This window comes from Epinephelus fuscoguttatus, linkage group LG17 (genome assembly GCF_011397635.1).
Source record: "Epinephelus fuscoguttatus linkage group LG17, E.fuscoguttatus.final_Chr_v1".
NCBI lineage: Eukaryota > Metazoa > Chordata > Actinopteri > Perciformes > Serranidae > Epinephelus > Epinephelus fuscoguttatus.
In genome coordinates, this window is record NC_064768.1 from 40,511,509 (window position 1) to 40,529,976 (window position 18,468).

At 43.2% G+C, this 18,468-nt stretch overlaps 1 protein-coding gene across 1 annotated transcript in view; it reads left to right on the forward strand.

Annotated features, from left to right (window-relative positions):
* Positions 1 to 6,425, forward strand: part of trim71 (tripartite motif containing 71, E3 ubiquitin protein ligase) — a 41,754-nt gene extending 35,329 nt beyond the window's left edge. Inside the window, exons 6-7 of the mRNA XM_049602017.1 lie at positions 491 to 631; positions 854 to 6,425. Coding sequence (XP_049457974.1) covers positions 491 to 631; positions 854 to 1,426 — 714 coding nt within the window. The 3' untranslated portion in view covers positions 1,427 to 6,425. The remainder of the gene's footprint in view (positions 1 to 490; positions 632 to 853) is intronic.
* The last annotated feature ends 12,043 nt before the right edge of the window (positions 6,426 to 18,468 follow it).

Here is an 18,468-nt window from a genome sequence, read left to right on the forward strand (position 1 = left end):
ATTCAGGAGAATGCATCTCCTTTTGTTTCTGTCCTCTAACCTTAGTTTCACTCTCACTACCAAAAGACCACACATGCATAAACTTGAATTACACCCAGAGTGGTTTTATGTCATTAATCATCCACTCACCAGCTCATGCAAACTTCACACTGTTGATTTTGGTGCTGAAATGTTTACAGAGCATAATGTTAAAAGTGCATCAGGCACATTTCCCCCAACGTCCCTCCTGATACACACAAACAGCAGTGACACACACCTCACAAGAGGGGTAGAAGGAATATGTGTCTCGAAAAAAATAAATAAAATAAAATGTCTAATAAAATAAAATAAATAAATTGAAAAAAACTAAATTAAATAAAAATTAAATAAATAAATACATTGGAAAAAAAAACTAAATTAAATTTTAAAAAGAAATAAATGAAATAAAAAATAAAATAAATGATTGAATAAGTAAATGAAATAAAAAAAGTTTTGCTCCTTCACTCTCCAGATATTCAAGCCTTGCGGTGCCTTCCACCATAAGTTTGGCTCTCTGGGTTCTCGGCCTGGTCAGTTTGATCGTCCAGCGGGGGTCGCGTGTGACAGTCAGAGACGAATCATTGTGGCTGATAAGGACAATCACCGTGTGCAGGTATGAAATTCAGCACATTTCTACTCACTACGTTTTGGCATAATTGTTGGAATTCTGTCGTCCAAGTCCAAAAGAAAGTTGCAAGAGCAAAAAGTAAAGCAGCGTGTTAGCTTCTAAAATCCTGTAACCCCACGTACACGTGTAAACACTCAGCTCCTTGTGCTCTCTCTGTGCTGCACATGTAAACACATTGGGCCCTGAGACATTTGCTTTCTCTGACAGGTGTTTACTTTTGAGGGCCAGTTCCTGCTGAAGTTTGGGGAAAAGGGTACAAAGAACGGGCAGTTCAACTATCCCTGGGATGTGGCTGTCAACTCTGAGGGTAAGATCCTGGTCTCCGACACCAGGAACCACCGTGTGCAGCTCTTCGCCCCTGACGGCTCTTTCCTAAACAAGTACGGCTTCGAGGGGGCCCTGTGGAAACACTTTGACTCTCCCAGAGGAGTGGCCTTTAACCACGAAGACCACCTGGTGGTGACCGACTTCAACAACCACAGGCTCCTGGTCATCCGGCCGGACTGCCAGTCGGCCCGCTTCCTGGGCTCCGAGGGCACCGGGAACGGGCAGTTTCTGCGGCCCCAGGGCGTCGCCGTGGACCAGGAGAACCGCATCATCGTGGCCGACTCCCGCAACCACAGAGTCCAGGTGTTCGAGCCCAATGGAAACTTCTTATGCAAATTTGGCACACAGGGGAGCGGCTTTGGACAGATGGATCGCCCCTCCGGTGTGGCTGTGACGCCTGACGGAGTCATTGTGGTTGTTGACTTTGGAAATAATCGCATCCTCAAGTTCTAAAAAAAAAAAAGGAAAAAGTTTATTTTTGCATTCTCTCCCTCTGTTTGGCCTTTTGCAGTTTTCTCGATGAAGGAAATGGAGGTGAGAGAATGAATCAACAGACACAACAGGAGGCGAGCTCAGAGAGGACTGAGAACACGTTGAAGTGAAGGGAAATTAAAACTATAGATTTTTTTATTTACATCGATACCCTCCCAATCAGATCTCTGTGGTGTGTGTGACAAAGGGGACCTCTACAAATTGATAATCAGTAGAAAAAGAGCCATATTTCCCTTCCTCCTCCTCAGCGGCTCTGAGTTCTCTCTGCCAGCTCTCCTTAAGTATCCATCTCAGGGATTTTTTCACTTTTTATCCTCTGCTCCATACCTACCTCATTTAGCTCTTTATGAATGTACTCATAGTCACCGAGCAGAGGTTTTAGTCCGTGAAGTTTTACAAAGAAGAAAAGTCTACCTCTATACTTTGTTATTTAAGAGAGACAAAAAATAGACTGTTCAGTTGATATTTGCACAGGATTAAAGGAATACTTGCTGTGCATTTTGAAATATGAGTTAAAGTGAACCTCCTGAATGTTGTTGCTGAGACAATACTCAGACCGCTGTAGAGGCTGCATGATTTATTCTCATTAGAGGGCTTCGCTTGGGGAGGAAACTAGGGTACAGTAGTGTCCTTTCATGTTTTTAGGTTAGTTAGTTTTTGGCTTACGCATCGACCCTTGTCTCTTTGTGGCTCTGTGGAGTTTGTGTGTCATGAGGAGTGTGCGAAGCGATGCCAAAATAGATAGAATCAGAATTAGCTCAGGTCACCGTAGGACTGGTCGAGATGATCGGTGCCTCGCAGGCTCTCCCTCTAGCTTTACTGACTTATGCTGATTTGATGAATTTATTGATGAGTAAAAAATATAAATTTAAGGGAAATCATCTGCAAAATGATCCCTGAAATAAGTCCTGAATAAGTAACCCTGTAATAAAAGAATCCAAAGTGTTTGATCACCCCCCCCCCCCCCAGCTCATAAGACTGGATGATAAAACAAGACGACCTGTGTCGCTCCTGTCCCGTCGGTTACATGAACAACTAAGATGCAAAGACAAGTATGCAAGGAGAGCAGCGCCTCCTCGGCAGGGAGGAACCCACCAAAGGATTTTGGTGATGAATTTTCAAAGATCTGGATCTATTAGCGATCTTATCGTACAGATTAAATCATTGTATTGAATGACACCTTTTTGATGAGGTATGCTGTGTGACAAAAGCCTCACAAGTTAGACACCTAATTTGGCTGTCCAGAGGATGTTAATGACATCAAATGAAAGGCCTAACATTACAATCCTTTGGCTTTGTGGTTGAAAGCCACGCCCCCTGGCTCCTAGGGCCGGGAATCAAGTCCAACGAGAGGGCACGATCACAAAGCCCTGCCCTATTTATTGACACGTGGAGTTGAGGAGACATCTCCAGAGTGAGCGCTAGTAGACCGATTCCTCTAAAGACGGAGGTCTATAGATCGACCACTGGAGTCTACCAAAGTTAGAATTTCTGCACAATGGCCAACTGTAGATTAAAATATTCCCCTTTAAAAAACTTTTTCTTGAATAATCATTGTTGCTGGGAAGTCTGAAGTTCATAAAAGGCGTGGAGTTGAGTTCATAGCACTGTCGTGTTAGGCTTAGAAGAATAACTGTGCTTGGGTCACAGTTTATTGTGCATGAGGACTTTCACATCCTGCTGCTGTGTGAGGCAGGTCTGAAAGTCGTGTAGAGAACAGAAGATACCCGCACCAAAGAGAACCCCTTTGTCCCCCTCGCATTTATCGCCTCAGCCCAGTTTTCTCATTATTAGACAGCCCCTTGTTTCCCAGTGTAATTACTATAGAAACTAATAGCTACTAACTCTTTGTGGTGAAAGCATTGTGGGGTTCTGAATCCCTTTGCCCTTTGTCCAAATCTGTGTCCCACTGGAAGCACTAGACAATTATGGTTCTGCTAGCCACTTCCTCAGCCTAGCAAAGAATCTTGGGACCTCTGGAAAGATCGACCGGCCGGCCCTCGCCTCTGAGGAGAGGGCCCGTCTGCACATGGTCAGTATTTGCATCGTCATATCTCAGATATCACGTACGGTTTCACTTCCTCTCTCATATACCTCGACTCCTGAATACCTCACTCATAGCTGCTGTGCATTTAAACATTCAGATACCTCAACGTGTTACATATTCTGAATACCTCATAATGACTCTTTTATTTAAGCATACCTCGTCAGATATTTATGCACGACAAATATACCTCATTCTGTGAAGCTTCTTGTGTTACAGTACATGTCCCACAGCTCTAGGACCAAAGATCATGGTACCATCTCGAGTTCGAAGAAAGTTTGTGTTAATGGTCATCGTTCCATCTCGCAGCCCTGAGCAGCTTTTGGTTTGTTGAATCTACTGTAAAAAAAACAAAACAAAAAAATGCCTGGTTAACTTTGCCTTTTCTCACCAAGAAACCAAATATTTCAGATGAAAGCATTGTGCCAAAATGATCTGTGAGAGTTCTGTGCCAAACAGGGTTGGCACTGGGACCACACTGTTGCAGACGACAAATGTCACTGGACCATTATATCATAGATGTTGAATCGGAGCACCTGAGGATAAATCCCCTCTCTGATTGGATGCACTTAACAGGGCTGGGCCCAATTTATCTTTACCTCATAATGATGATGAACACGCAGATTCCACTTGTACTTTGCTACTGTGCACAATAGTTAAAGGGGAAGAGGAGGTGGCCTCTTTTAAAGAGTTAAAGAACTTCACAAATCCGCCTTTTAATGCACAAGAATAACCTCAGTCTAACCAACACGTCAGCGTGGATTTTAAGAAGGCTGATGTTGGTTGTGGAGGACCTTGAGTCTAAACTCACTTTAAACAAACACATCAGATGCCTCATGCATGGCAACAGGCTGGTTTATTATTGAAGTTGAAGTGAAGAGCGATTAGCACATTGACGGCAAGCCAGTTTGATTCCACAGACCTAGCTGCTTGAACTCAACACCTAGTTTCACCAGTACGATTGTCTTTTGCTTTGCAGTATTACTCTGTGAAATGTTCATTCATGTTGCATCCGTTTGGTTTTTTATTTCATTATTAAAATAGCAGAATTCTATCTTTAAGATCATTAGGTCTTCACTCTTAAAGAGGAAAGTGTATTTTAAACCTTTGATTTTGTTTTTCATTTTGTTGCATGCTTTAAAAAGTCCTTGTATTATATTGACGTCTCTCAGATAGGTGTTGATGAACTCAGACGGGGTGGGTAGCTCACTATTGGGATGGTTTTACCAAAATATATACCCAAAGATGTGTATGTGTGCATTAGGATTGCGTTGGATGGGATTAACCTTTTTGACCTTTGCGATTGTATTTCCTGTTCTCAAGAGGCGCTGCAGAGCACAACCTGTTCAGCCAGCCATGCCTCGACTCGTGAGCGATAGCTGAGGCAGTTTTCGGACGAGTACGGCCCTCTGCCATTAGTGTTTCATTTTCCTTTAACTCCCTCTAGTATGCAGAATATGATTATTAGTCATATTACCTTCTGTCCTTTCACACTCTGTGACTTTAGGAAGCTGGAGACACTTCTGCTGAGCGTACGTTTACCTTCCCAACAATGATGAATCCACAAGGCGGCCATTTTGTGTTTGACCTAGTAATGGGAACTCTCTCACTGCCCTGTGAGAAGCAGCTAGGTTTCTCCAGCACAAACTAGCAAGCAGTGCCCTTCCTCGTTTTTGTAAGAATCCAGGAAATGCGGTGACGGCTGCTGAGCACGTGATTGGTTGACTGCACTCCTGTTAGGTGTTTTTTTTTTTCTTCTTTTTTTTAATTGGGCCCCTGTGGTTTTTTTGTCCACTGTTTTATTGCTGGCCTCTCACGGCTTTAAGAGAGAAAAAGCTGCACCAGGTGACGTGTGCAAGGTCGTAGACCTCCTTTAATGATTGTATACTCTAAAGACAGAAAGACAAAAAAAAAGAAAAGGTTGGAAAATTTAGAAAGGAAAAAAATAAAACTCAGGTAGTTCTCAGCAGCCCTGCCCTGCTGGCATCTCATTGAAACGTGTCCCGTAGTGATGATGTAGTGACCTCTCCCCTGTTATGACCTCTCAGTACTAGTCTGATTCTTTTGTGTGCCCATTTACATATTATAAAACAAATTATTTCTAAATCTGAAACAATAAGGCTTTCGATTAGTTTCCCCTGATTAATCTTTGGGTTTTGGTTCTTTCTTTTTATTTTATTTTTTGGCCAATTTTTGTTTTCCTTTACAAAAGTACAAATACTTCACACCACTCGATGCTCATTGGCCCTTTTAGAATGTATTTTGTGAAGAAAAGGGTTAAATGGGGTCTTGTTGATGTTCGCTCGCTCCAAGCAGCTGCTGACAGGAGACACGACACTGAAAACATTTGCTGCCAAAATGTTCCACAGCAGTTCTGCTTCAGGTGTGAGGTGTAATCATGTGGCTGTGGTGGAACGTGCAGCACCGCGTTAACATCGGCGTCCCCAGACTTCAGGGAGATGTTTGGCCCGGGGATTAAGAGCCAGCTCGTCTTGTCCAAACGCTTGTTTGCGTTGTGTCCTGTTCTCCCAGCGGCTGCTTGTGTGCAGAGTGGATATTGTGTTTGTGCGCTGCATCCGTGTTGTGTAAGCAGAAATCCACTGAATGTATCCTCGTAACAGTCCAGGAGGCAGGGCGAGCCAGCGTGGCCAGCTGAGTTTAGATGGTTGCTGCTGGCGCTTCCTCGTCCAGGCGCTTGTGTGTGTGTGTGTTAATCATTCGAACCTTGTGTGTGTTAGTGTGTGTGCGTTGGCCAGCACACCTTCCCTCCCTCTTAACACACACTCGCACATCGTGCTGAGTTTAAGTGCAGATGTCAGGTCTTCAGTCTAAATAAGGCAGAGGAGACTATAATATATTGGCCACCTGCTGCTCGCTCTGTACTCTGTGGACTTTAAACATTTCCTATGCAGTTTTTTTTTTGTTTTGTTTACACTTAAATAAAGTTTTTTTTGACTTCAAAACGTGTGACTCTTTCTTTGCTCTGCACAAATACTAAAAATGATTTATTGTTGTGTCTCACTCAAGAATCTGAATCAGCTTTATTGGCCGAGGGTTCAGGGTTAAGGGGAGGGGGTTAAGGGTTTAGGTCAGGGGAAGGCAAACTGTGGCTTTGAAAAGGAAATGATACGGAAATGAATAACTGTTTTTTTTTTTCCATTTAATTTATTGTTATAGGTCTAAAGTGATTCTTACACTCCTCAGCTATAAAAATGCGTGGCCTCGACACCGATTTTAGCATTTCGTCAACTAAAATGTGCGTCATACGTCTGTGGCCTGGCGCCTCTTTCCTCTGGGAACTGTCCACTGGTTCGACAGCCCATTATTCCGACCATATTAAACTCATTGTTCTGCAGTCCATTCCGAAATCATCACGATGCCCTGTGGTTAAGGTCTGGTTAGGTTTAGGCACAAAAACCACTTGGTTAGGGTCAGGAAAAGATCATGGTGTGGGTTAAAATGAAAAAGAAAGTGACAAACACATAAGCCGTGAGCCTGCTCCGCCTCAAGCCGGTCACGGCGCACCATACGCCCACCGCGAGCCGTCCAGCACCGCAGACAGTCGGACCATTGGGCTGTCGAACCAATGACATGGACCCCTTTCCTCTAAACACATCACTAGCGATGGCCACAGTAGTCTTGGGTCTTCCTAACTAGGCTAACTGTGGATTCTAGAAAGGAAAACATTTTAGGAGAAAATGGAGAATTTAGTAGTGCATGGACAAATTTCTTTGCTTTAATCAGCAACGCTGCAGAGTTAAGTACCAAATTATCAGCCATTATCTACTCACCCATATGCCGAGGGAGGCTCAGGTGAAGTTTTAGAGTCCTCACATCACTTGCAGAGATCCAAGGGGAGAGGAGGTAGCAACACAACTCCACCTAATGGAGGCTGACGGCGCCCCAGATTCAAACGTCCAAAAACACATAACTGACCTATGGCTAAGCCCCGCCCTCAAACGCGATGAGCCAATCACAGTGCGTATAGCCATTCCCATACACTGGGACATTCTCTGCCTGGACGTCCATTGAAATGCATTACAGAAAGTCAGTTTGTTGGGTTTTATGAGCTTTTTCTGAGATTTGAAGTTTAACAATGGTCAAATGGTGTGCATGGGGTACATGCAACTCTGACACAAGGTATCCTGAGAGGCTGGGCGACCAGGTGTATTTTTACACTTTAAACCACATCTCAAGCGAGAAAAGTGTCTCCTTTGGATAAAGTTGTGTGGTAACGTTAGACCACAACATCAACTCAACGTGAATAAGATTAACAATGATGTCTACATCTGTTCTAAGGTAAGTCAACATTGTGTTTGAGGCAACATATTGTCACTTTGCTGGAAAGAAATATAAAGTTATCTTTAACATCTCTAGCTAACGTTAGCTAAAGTTAGCCTAACGTTAGCTCCTAGCTGCGTTGTTCATCATGTCACCTTGTTTGCTGGGAGTTCATTAGCCTATTTTGTTCTAGTTTTGTACTTTGGTGATGGTACATCATTGTTAGCTGTTGTCCAAAGGGCTCTAGTTAAGCTAACGTTAACTTCTGGAGCTTAGCTTCATTAACTTATCTGTAATGGCAGAGATAACAAAGGTTGGCAAACGTTATGCTGAATGATTCAGTGTAAATACTGTAGCACCAAACTAACGGAGAGACACTCTTGGTAAAGATGGTAAAAAGGCCGTTATCCTTTTCTCATATTCTGAGCCAAAAACCTTAACTTCAGTGGCACTTTAACTTGTTGTCTTTGATGGTGACGGCAACCAGATGCGGTTCACAAGCGTACACTGTGACCTGTAAATTTTGGCTTGTAATTTAAGCTTTTCATCGACCTTCTCAACAATAAAATGATGAATATATCCCTCCAATGCGTAGTTTAGGCCCTTTTGGTTACTTCTCAATGACATCTGATCGTTATGTCTCCAAAAATCATCAGTTGCCTCCTGTGAAATGCCGTGTACTGTGACACCTGCCATAGCGCCGGCCACTGAATGTTGATAGTTTGTCCAAGTGAGTGGAGGGGGCGTGGCTTAGCCATAGGTCAATTGAAGCCACAAAATATCTCCAAAAATGTCATTTGAACTCTGTTTTTAGCCTCATTGTAGCCTGTAGCTCTGACTGCCTCTCTGTGCACTGTGACGTTTTTCCAAACAACTTTTTTTGTCGGGGCTTCAGGACACTTGGATCACTACGGACGAGCAGTATGGAGATATTTTGTGGTTTCAATGATGTGTTTTGGACGTTTGAATCTGGGGCGCCGTCAGCCTCCATTAGGTGGAGTTGTGTTGCTACCTCCTCTCCCCTTGGATCTCTGCAAGTGATGTGAGGACTCTAAAACTTCACCTGAGCCTCCCTCGGCATATGGGTGAGTAGATAATGGCTGCATTTACATTTTTGGGTGCACTATCCCTTTAATAAATGCTCATGTAGATATATTAGTTGTGTTGAGAGGCTAAATTCAGCTTAAAAGGCTGTGTCACCTTTATTATGAGGTTAAAATGTGTTTTGCAGCAGACTGGAAATGGATCTCTTGATAGTGAAGGTTGCAGTCCCCTTGGTTAGAGGTTCAGGGTTATGGTTAGGAAGTGTTTGAATACTGCAAATAACTTTCTGCAGTGATATCTCAGTGTGATTATTTCACCCAGAGGGGGCAAAGCTAATCAGTGCCTTTTAGGTTTTTCCCCTGCAGCGTTGGTTTACATGATTGACAGATAATTGCTACAACTGCTCGAGGCAGGAAGACAAACACAACCTGTGTTATATGAGACTGAGGCTCAAACTGGTTCGGACAGTCACTGGTTTCACTGGGGGAAGGAAGAGAGTGCTACCTGTATTATGAGGTGAAGCCACTTAAGCTTCGTTACTGCTGCTTGTAGTAATGTCTTGAAATGATTAACAACAGTCACATAAAGATAAAAAACAATGAGTGGCCAGCTCACTCAGTGTGAAAGTCTGTAGTACAGGCAGGCTGTCTGAAAATGCATCTGAGACACAGACTGTAGTTTATAATCCTTTATTGATTCATGGGGTCTTCATCAGGGTGTAAAGTGCACTGGGAACAGGAGTGCAATTTAAAAAGTTATGTATGGCGTTTAAACCCACTATGAAGAAACACATTGAAAGAAATTTCAAATGAAAATGAGTTAAATATGTACTGTGAGTAATTCACACATGTAGTAACAAGAAAAGAGGCTCCATCCCAAATAAACATAAAGAAAACATAGAATAAGAATGATAATATGCAGGTTTGTCACAGTATATAAAGTGTCAGAAAAACAAACACATCAGCAGCTATAAAGAAAACTCACCCAAAATAATCACATGAACACCTTTAAAACACTCAAATCCATGAGATTTATTAGATTGAAAACAAGCGAACAAGACAACACAAATCCCTCGCTGAGAGGCAGCAGGACCAGCAGTCTCCACACCAGAGCATCTCTGCTCTGAACCACCTCCTCCAGGCCAGGTGTGATACACCTCATTAGGTAATGCAGCACACCTGGGCAGATCTACAGTGGAGGGAAAAGGGACAGCAGCACAGAACATATACACAGCTGTAACACCGTGTATAGATTTGATGACTTGTAAAAGGACCCTGTTTAAGTAACTAGACCGTCATCAGGCAGACAGTTTTGTAACAAAGAGAAGCACTCTGGAGAAGGAGTGGCTGTGAGTCAGTGATCAACCACATTCCCCACGTGTGTTGGGAGGTCATAAATACCAAACATTCATTTATGTGACAGACTACAATACTGAGCAGAGATAAAGAAGTAAAAAGTAAAACATGCTGTGCAGTGACAGCCATAAAGTGTTCACATTCACCCTAAAGTCTCCAAAAGTAGATCAGGAGCCAGAGCCTTCAGCTATCAGGCTCCTCTCCTGTGGAATCATCTTCCTGTTACGGTCCGGGAGGCAGACACCGTCTCCACATTTAAGACTAGACTTAAGACTTTCCTCTTTGATAAAGCTTATAGTTAGGGCTGGCTCAGGCTTGCCCTGTACCAGCCCCTAGTTAGGCTGACTTAGGCCTAGTCTGCCGGAGGACCCCTCTATAATACACCGGGCACCTTCTCTCCTTCTCTCTCTCTCTCTCTCTCTCTCTCTCTCTCTCTCTCTCTCTCTCTCTCTCTCTCTCTCTCTCTCTCTCGTATCCTATTACTGCATCTTGCTAACTCGGCCATTCTGCATGTCACTAACTCGGCTTCTTCTCCGGAGCCTTTGTGCTCCACTGTCTCTCAGATTAACTCATATCACAGCGGTGCCTGGACAGCGTGACGTGTGTGGTTGTGCTGCTGCCGTGGTCCCGCCAGATGCCTCCTGCTGCTGCTGCTGCCATCATTAGTCATTAGTCATACTTCTACTGTTATTATACACATATGATTATTGTCACACATGTATACTGCCAGATATTAATACATACTTTCAACATATTGTACCACAGTAGCCAGAACTATAACTATAATATTATTACTTTCAATAATGTTGTTGTAAGCTACTGTCATTACCGTCTGTCCTGCATCTCTCTCTCTCTCTCTCTCTCTCTCTCTCTCTCTCTCTCTCTCTGTCTCATTGTGTCATGTGGATTACTGTTAATTTATCATGCTGATCTGTTCTGTACGACATCTATTGCACGTCTGTCCGTCCTGGAAGAGGGATCCCTCCTCAGTTGCTCTTCCTGAGGTTTCTAACGTTTTTCCCCCGTTAAAGGGTTTTTTGGGGAGTTTTTCCTGATCAGCTGTGAGGGTCATAAGGACAGAGGGATGTCGTATGCTGTAAAGCCCTGTGAGGCAAATTGTGATTTGTGATATTGGGCTTTATAAATAAAATTGAAAATTGAATTGAATTGACATTAAATATATACTGGTCCATAGCCATTGGTAGCTGTGTCACCTTCTACCTATGCCAGTCCTCAATGCCTATGTGCAGTTTCACATAGATTGACCACGTCAGTGAGTAGAAAAACGTGGGACAGACAGAATGACTGACTGACAGAATGACACACTGACAGTTTCCGTGATTATGTACAGCATACCATACCATGACTTAGTCATACCAAACATTAGAAACAACACCAACATTGGTCCACAGGGGGAGCCACAGCGATCGGTCGCATTTTAGCCATTTTGAAGCGTTTAGTTTAGTTCAGTTTAGTTTATTTGGTTTATCAAGGGACAGTGTGCAATAGCATTAATTATTTACAAGAGATGAGGAGATGGTTGCACCAGATTTAGCAATAACTGCTAATTTCCATCTGTAGTCCCAACATATAATTTACAATATACACAGACCACAATCTAAAAAAAAACAAAGAAACCTAAAATACAGATGAACAGAGGACAGCACAGAGACAATACAGATATACAATTTCCACATTTAAAATAACCAAGTTGTTACAGTGCAGGGAGGAACAACTTAGAAAACACTAAAAGGCAGTCCAAGTAGCAGCTCCTGATATAAAGTGCACGGCAGGAATGTGCATAGATAAAGTGCTGGTGGTGTTGTTGGTTGTTGACAAAGTGCTCGTAGCAGCAAAAATTTTTCTGTTGTTACAGCGAGTTAAATTTCTCCAGTCACCTTGAGGCGTCCTGTTCTACATATCTACCAAGTTTAGTAAAAATCCATATGGCGGTTAGGCCTAGATAAGAACTGAGCTCTCTAGCGCCCCCATTTTGTTTGATGGGCTCAATAATGGAGGGGTCCCCTCAGATTATGTGTGGTCATATGCCTACAAAGTTGCGTGGTGATGGGTGAAACCCTTGAGATGTTCTACACCTTTATGTGATGAGCCACGCCCTCCGCAATATTCATTGCCTTATAGAAGCTCAGTTTTAGGAAGTTTTCCAACTTTTGCCAAGAGGGAACTTTAGATATTGCTCCCTAGATTATGTTCACCCAGTTTCATGCAGATCGCTCAAACTTCCTAGGAAGAGATCCATTTGAAGTGTTTTTCAAAAAATTCAAAATGGTGGAAAATCTATATAAGCGGAAGTTATGGGTTCTTGAGGCAAATGTGTTCCTCATGAGGAGAGGCATCTCTGTGCAAAGTTTCATGTCTCTACGACATACGGGGCATGAGATATGCCCATTCAAAGTTTGACATTTCAATGGGTTGCTATAGCGCCCCCCTTTGGCCAATTGATGTAATATTGCTTCATTGGCATCCTCCCATGACCCTCTACCACTGTGCCAAATTTCACATGGATTGACCAAGTCAGTGAGGAGAAAAACATGGAACACACACACACACACACACACACACACACACACACACAGAGTTTTCGTCATTATATAGTAAGATACTTACGTTCTGCAGGTTAAACTGTGTTCTCAGAAAGATATTTCCAAATCTTGCAGGTTGCATTACTAAATTAATCTGTTGAGATATTTTGACATGGTGTGTCTTGGACAATGTTCCAGCCAGTCATCAGGCAGCTGGCTGACATGGAGGGTAGTTGCCTTGATCAGGCTCACCTGGGCTTCCAGGCTATAAAAGCTGCCACCTCTGTTCACTGTGTCTCTCCCTTCCTTCAGCTGACATCCACTGAGCATCATTGGTTTTGGGTTGCACCTTCAACACCTGCACAGCACACCTGACACACAGCCATGCATGGCTTTCATAACTGACTTTGCTGACCTACACGCTCCATTGATTACTTAAATTAATTTTAATTTAATAAATTCTGCTTGTTTTAAGTGAATCTTTTGTGTGGACTCTCTTCTTGTCACATTCACTGAGACACTTAGTGTCAATGGAAAGTGAAAAAACAGCAAAAACACACTGATTAAAAAAACCTTCATAATAAATATAACAAGGCCCCCAGAATGCCACTGGGCAAAAGCTGCACCTTGAACTCTGTCAGTTTTAGACGTGAACCAGTGTTTTGTTTTTATGTTTCCCTTGAAAATGACAATAATCTGATCTGAATCTGATATAGATACTGTGCACATGGACAAGTGCATCATTGGGCTGTCATCCCCCTCTAGTGGAAATGGAGAAAAAAAAAAAAAAGATTCCTCTTTGCCGCTGTCAGAGAGGTCAGAGGTCAGCTAAAAGACTCCCCTTTATTGGTAAAGTACCTGCACACATACAAGAAACTGGGTTTTGGTTTGTTTTCTTTGCATCGCTCTAAATGTACCGACACACAAACAGACACCACAGCTGAGAACAAAGACAACAAAGCTTTACAAAGCACAGATAGGACTAATGTACACAGGAGAGGAGCGTCTTCGTAGAGAGAAGTAGAAACAGAAACGCTCTTCCTCCTCAGCTGTGACACGTCTTCCTCAGTCAGAGATTTCCATCCCAAACTTCCTGACATTAACCTCACACCAGAAACGGTCAGTTCTCCTGGGTGAAGGTACGACAGCTCTTTGGCAGCTCAATATGAATCTGCCTGCTGCAGCCTCAGGGACCAACAGCTGATATGTATTCATTAGTTAAAACCAATAAAAGCAGTGTGCTATATAACATTGTACAGTAATCAACAATGGACTGCAGCAGTATGATAGAGAACCTGTATATTAAATATGTGTTTATAAGGTATGAATGTATGTAACGTGCAAAATATGACTTCTTTTTGTTTTTACTTGTATTTTTTAATTTATTTCCTAATTTTTTACAAATGCTTTGGCAATAACATGTCACTGTTCACGCCATTAAAGCTATTTAAAATAAAAAATTGATAGCTGGTTGAAAAAACCATGTTCCTCTGATCAGTGGCGTGAGGTAGTTACGAAAGGCCCCAGTGCTTGCTGTTATGACGGGCCCTAATACACGCTATCGTGCACATATCATCTCATCACATGATCAGAGACTTGACACTGGAGAACATCAACATACATATTACCCAGCAGTCATCACTGCATGTCTGTATATCACAAAAAATACCAAAGAAAATTAGTCCAGCAGGAGAAATAGGGTCACATCAGACATCAGTTCAAGATGGCTGCCAAACACAGGACCCTATTTCTCCTGCTAGACTAAAACACTCACAAAACTTTTGACGGAATGGTGACAAGTTGCGTTACCCTTAAATCACCGGCGTGAGCAGCGCCAGAAAATTCCGTTCCCCCCAACAACACCAAAATTACTAAGAAAATACGACTTGTCTTCTTTCTTGGTACATGCCCTGAGGACAGTTGTGTGAGAATATCACAATACAGGACTACTGTGATTTTTATATAATCCTCACTGTTGTCTAGGCTGGTGTATGTATGTGTGTTTCCAACATGACTCACATGTGCAGTGCTCCCATAATGAATGACATAGTAGTCATCAACACAGCGAGAGGCTGGCCAATGATGAGTGACATCCAAACAGCAGCGTTGCCATAGTTTAGTTTAGGGATTTAGCCTCGGGATTCCTTTAGTATGAGACCAAGACAAAGACTTAAGTGAACTTTTTAAGAAAACCTCAAGGAGAAGAAGAATTCAGGGTGTTTTGTGCAACAGATTATATTTTGAGGAAACTTTAACTAGGACTTTGAGGTTGTTTTGTGCAACCAGTCCCTGAGAACTTTTTCCACCTCTGCCAGAGACCAGCTTCCCTCAGAATCATCAGAATCAGACTGGGCTGTAGTTCCCTGCCTCCACAACTTGATGTCAGCAGAGTCTTGCTTCAGATTCCCACTGACAGGAACACTGTGAGCTGGTGTGTCAGTGTATCTGTGGTACAGTGTATCAGTAAAAGGTGTCACACTGTTCGTGAGGAGGACTGGATCAGGACGTCAGCTGTGTGTGGCTGAGATCCATCAGGAGTCAGGTAGCAGTGAGGAGGCCGGAGGCAGTGAGAGAAGTCGCTGTCTGGACGGAGATGAGTCGTGATGAACTGCAGGTTTGCAAAATTACAATGACAAGACACGACACGGCGTCTGTGATCAAACACAACAGCAGGCTGCTGGGACCTCAGACAGCCCCCTGAGCAGTGCGCTGGGGAAGCAGGAGCAGAGAGGCACCTGTATGTGCGAGCCCCCGGCAGATGGCTGGGAGGTCCTGGGCTGGTGTGTGTTTGTGTTGATGTCTGTGTGTTTGTGTGAGTGGCTATACGTGGCTCTCAGAGGAGCCAATTAGCTGTAGCAGACTGAGAAGGCACCACAGAGCACAGAGATCCAGATTGTTTCACTTCGGTGGTGGCACAAACTCGGCTGCTTTGCCAGAGTCATCCGAGAGAATCAGTCACCTTTAGTCATCACAGAGCCGGATTACATGTTCATGGTTTTACTCTTGCGTATTTGTTGTCAATGAGCAGAAGACGTCAGAAGGCCGAGACGCTGTGGAGCCCCAAAATATTCAGTATGATTATTCATTATAATGAACTATAATTTTATTGTTGTTATTTTCACAATAGAGCCTGGTCTAACTCCGAAGTCATCAAAATCTGATGCTTGGGGAGTGATTTGCTGCATCAGAAACTAACGTCCTTTAACATCAGCATGATACGTGGCTGGTTGCTGTTATGGTGTAACAGTACCCGGCGGCGTCAGGGAGAAACGCGGCAAGACAAGGACGAAAGTTAAAGCAGCAAAAGTTCGACTGTGGTGGGCAGGAGGGGTGGTGGATGGGTCCAACAAGCACTGACTTTCACCCGAGAGAGCTGTATTCGTGTCCCGTTAGATTCTAAAGCCAAACCCTGTTCTTTTGTCCTAAACCTAACCCCTCCCCCAGAAAAACGTAAATTTGCAGTGTTGTACCAACGTAGTGCTTTTATTTTGAAAGAGACTGTATCAAACTGTACATTTCCTGTGAAAACAGAAGTGTATTTTGAAAACAGACAATGCATGTAACAGGCTGAAGCTGACACGGCGTCCCAGAACGTCAACAACCAACACACCCAGGGTACCTTGGACGTCATATGTGGACATGAAGAGTCCATGACCAAACGTGGACATGTGACGAGGTCACAGTGAGGATGTGTTGCACAGTAACTTTGGCCTATCATTAAATCATCATAGCAATTTATTAATAAAGGCCTTTGCACACCAAGTCCATATTTGCAGCTTTTTGTTTACTTTCCTCACTTCTGTTTCTTTTCTCGTGCGCTCAGTTGAACTGCCAGTCAGAGTAATTTCATTCCCCAATGGGCTCTGCCATCATCGTCGAAGATTCAACATACTGGATCGCCCAGAAATAAGCTGATGGGGGCAGGAGAGGGTCAACAGTGCAAGATACACAGCACCAACGAGGAAAACAGACGCTCACCAACACTGACCAACTGCTGACCGTCAGCTTGGTGTGTAAGGGCTCTGAGATGTGCCTACATATCGGCATATTGGTAAAAAATTCCAATGTTGGGAATCCCTAATTGAGTTTTAATCATTTCTTACTTCTCATTTGTTCATGTATATATTTTCAACATTCTCTGCAATTTCAAAATTCCTTGTTTAATATGAAACATACAAAGCATCTGAGAATCCTTTTGTTCTCCAAATAAAAATAGTTTTTTTGGGACGCCATCATTAGTCATCATCAGTTGTGTGTTCTGAGCTGCAGACAGCTGAACTCCTGCCTCAGGTGTGTTTGATCGTATCTGTGCACCTTCCTTCCTCTGGACTAAGATTTCCCTCTGAGCAGGTCAGAACGTACGACACAGGATCCTGACGGTACTGAGACAGCCAGGCGTGGGTGGACTTGACCGATCCCTCTCTGCAGAGCAGAGTGAGCAGCTGACGTAGTCTTGACACTGAGGGTGATGATGTAGGGCGTGACGTAGATGAAACTCCAGAAGAACGCGGTCCCCCTGAGGCGCCTTCATATCCAATTCCATCCTGGTCCTGAGGAGAGTCATTCCTCAGAGTTGAGGAGGTGTCAGGAAGGAGGAGAAGAGGAGGAGAGGAGGAGGAGGAGGAGGAGGAGGAGGAGAAGGCAGATGTGTGGCAGCAGCAGAGGAGAGGAAACAGAAAGAGAGACAGACATTGATTTTGTCTTGTATTTCACACTCTTCACAGACTTTTCAAGCGTATTGACTCAAACTCACATCAGAGACATGTTTGCACTCTGTCTCACCACGGAGACGACGAGAGAAGCAGCGTGAGGTAACGAGCCTCTTAAACCCAGAAAAATCATATAGCACAACGTCAATAACAAGATGTGCAAAGTGAAAATACTGAACACAACATTTCTCTTATTGGATGTTGTGAAACAATTCATGCCCTGGAAGTATTTCATTTCATCATCTCCTCTCTTCTTATATCAGCTGGAACTCTGTGTCATACTGTTACTGAATTCCCTTCATTTTTATTTGAGTATTTCAAATAAAGTGTCTGCTTTTTCTGTGTGATAGTATATTTTGTGTCTTATATAAAGGGTTATAACGAAGGATATTCACATCAAATGATGCCAGATAAGTTTTCAGATAACGTATGACATCATAGTGTGATGGATTTATTTACATTTCTTTTTAGGATGCAGCAAGAAAAGGTGCAGATGCTGCTGCATCTCCATGCTGCACGAATCATCATCATCATCATCATCATCATCTGTGTCTTTTGAAGCTCCAGTAAAGACCTGAGTGTCTTCAGAAAAAAGATTTCTTTTACACCCTCCGTGTCGTAGTGTGTGCAGTGTCATGCGATGTGTGTGTAGTGTCAGATAATGTGTGTGTAGTGTCATGTTATTTTTCTGTTGCCTCTTTCACGCTGGTTGTCTGACTGTGATCAGAGCTGCTGACAGAAGCACGCAGACAGATTCAGCTCTGCTAAAGATAAGGTGTTAAAATCATCCTTATGTCGTTTATGCACCGTTGCTGCTGCTGCATGCCAAGACATAACCTTATTTACTGTACGTTCACCATCGTATTCTACATCATATCCACCTCACCCTTTACAACCATGTTCTGTCTGATAGTCTTTTATACAATGATGGTTCCTCTTTTGTATCAGCTGCAGAAAGGAGCACCCACTGTTAGGTAGCCACCTGGTGCTGGACTGCGAGCACTGTTTGAATGTTTAGGGAGGAGGT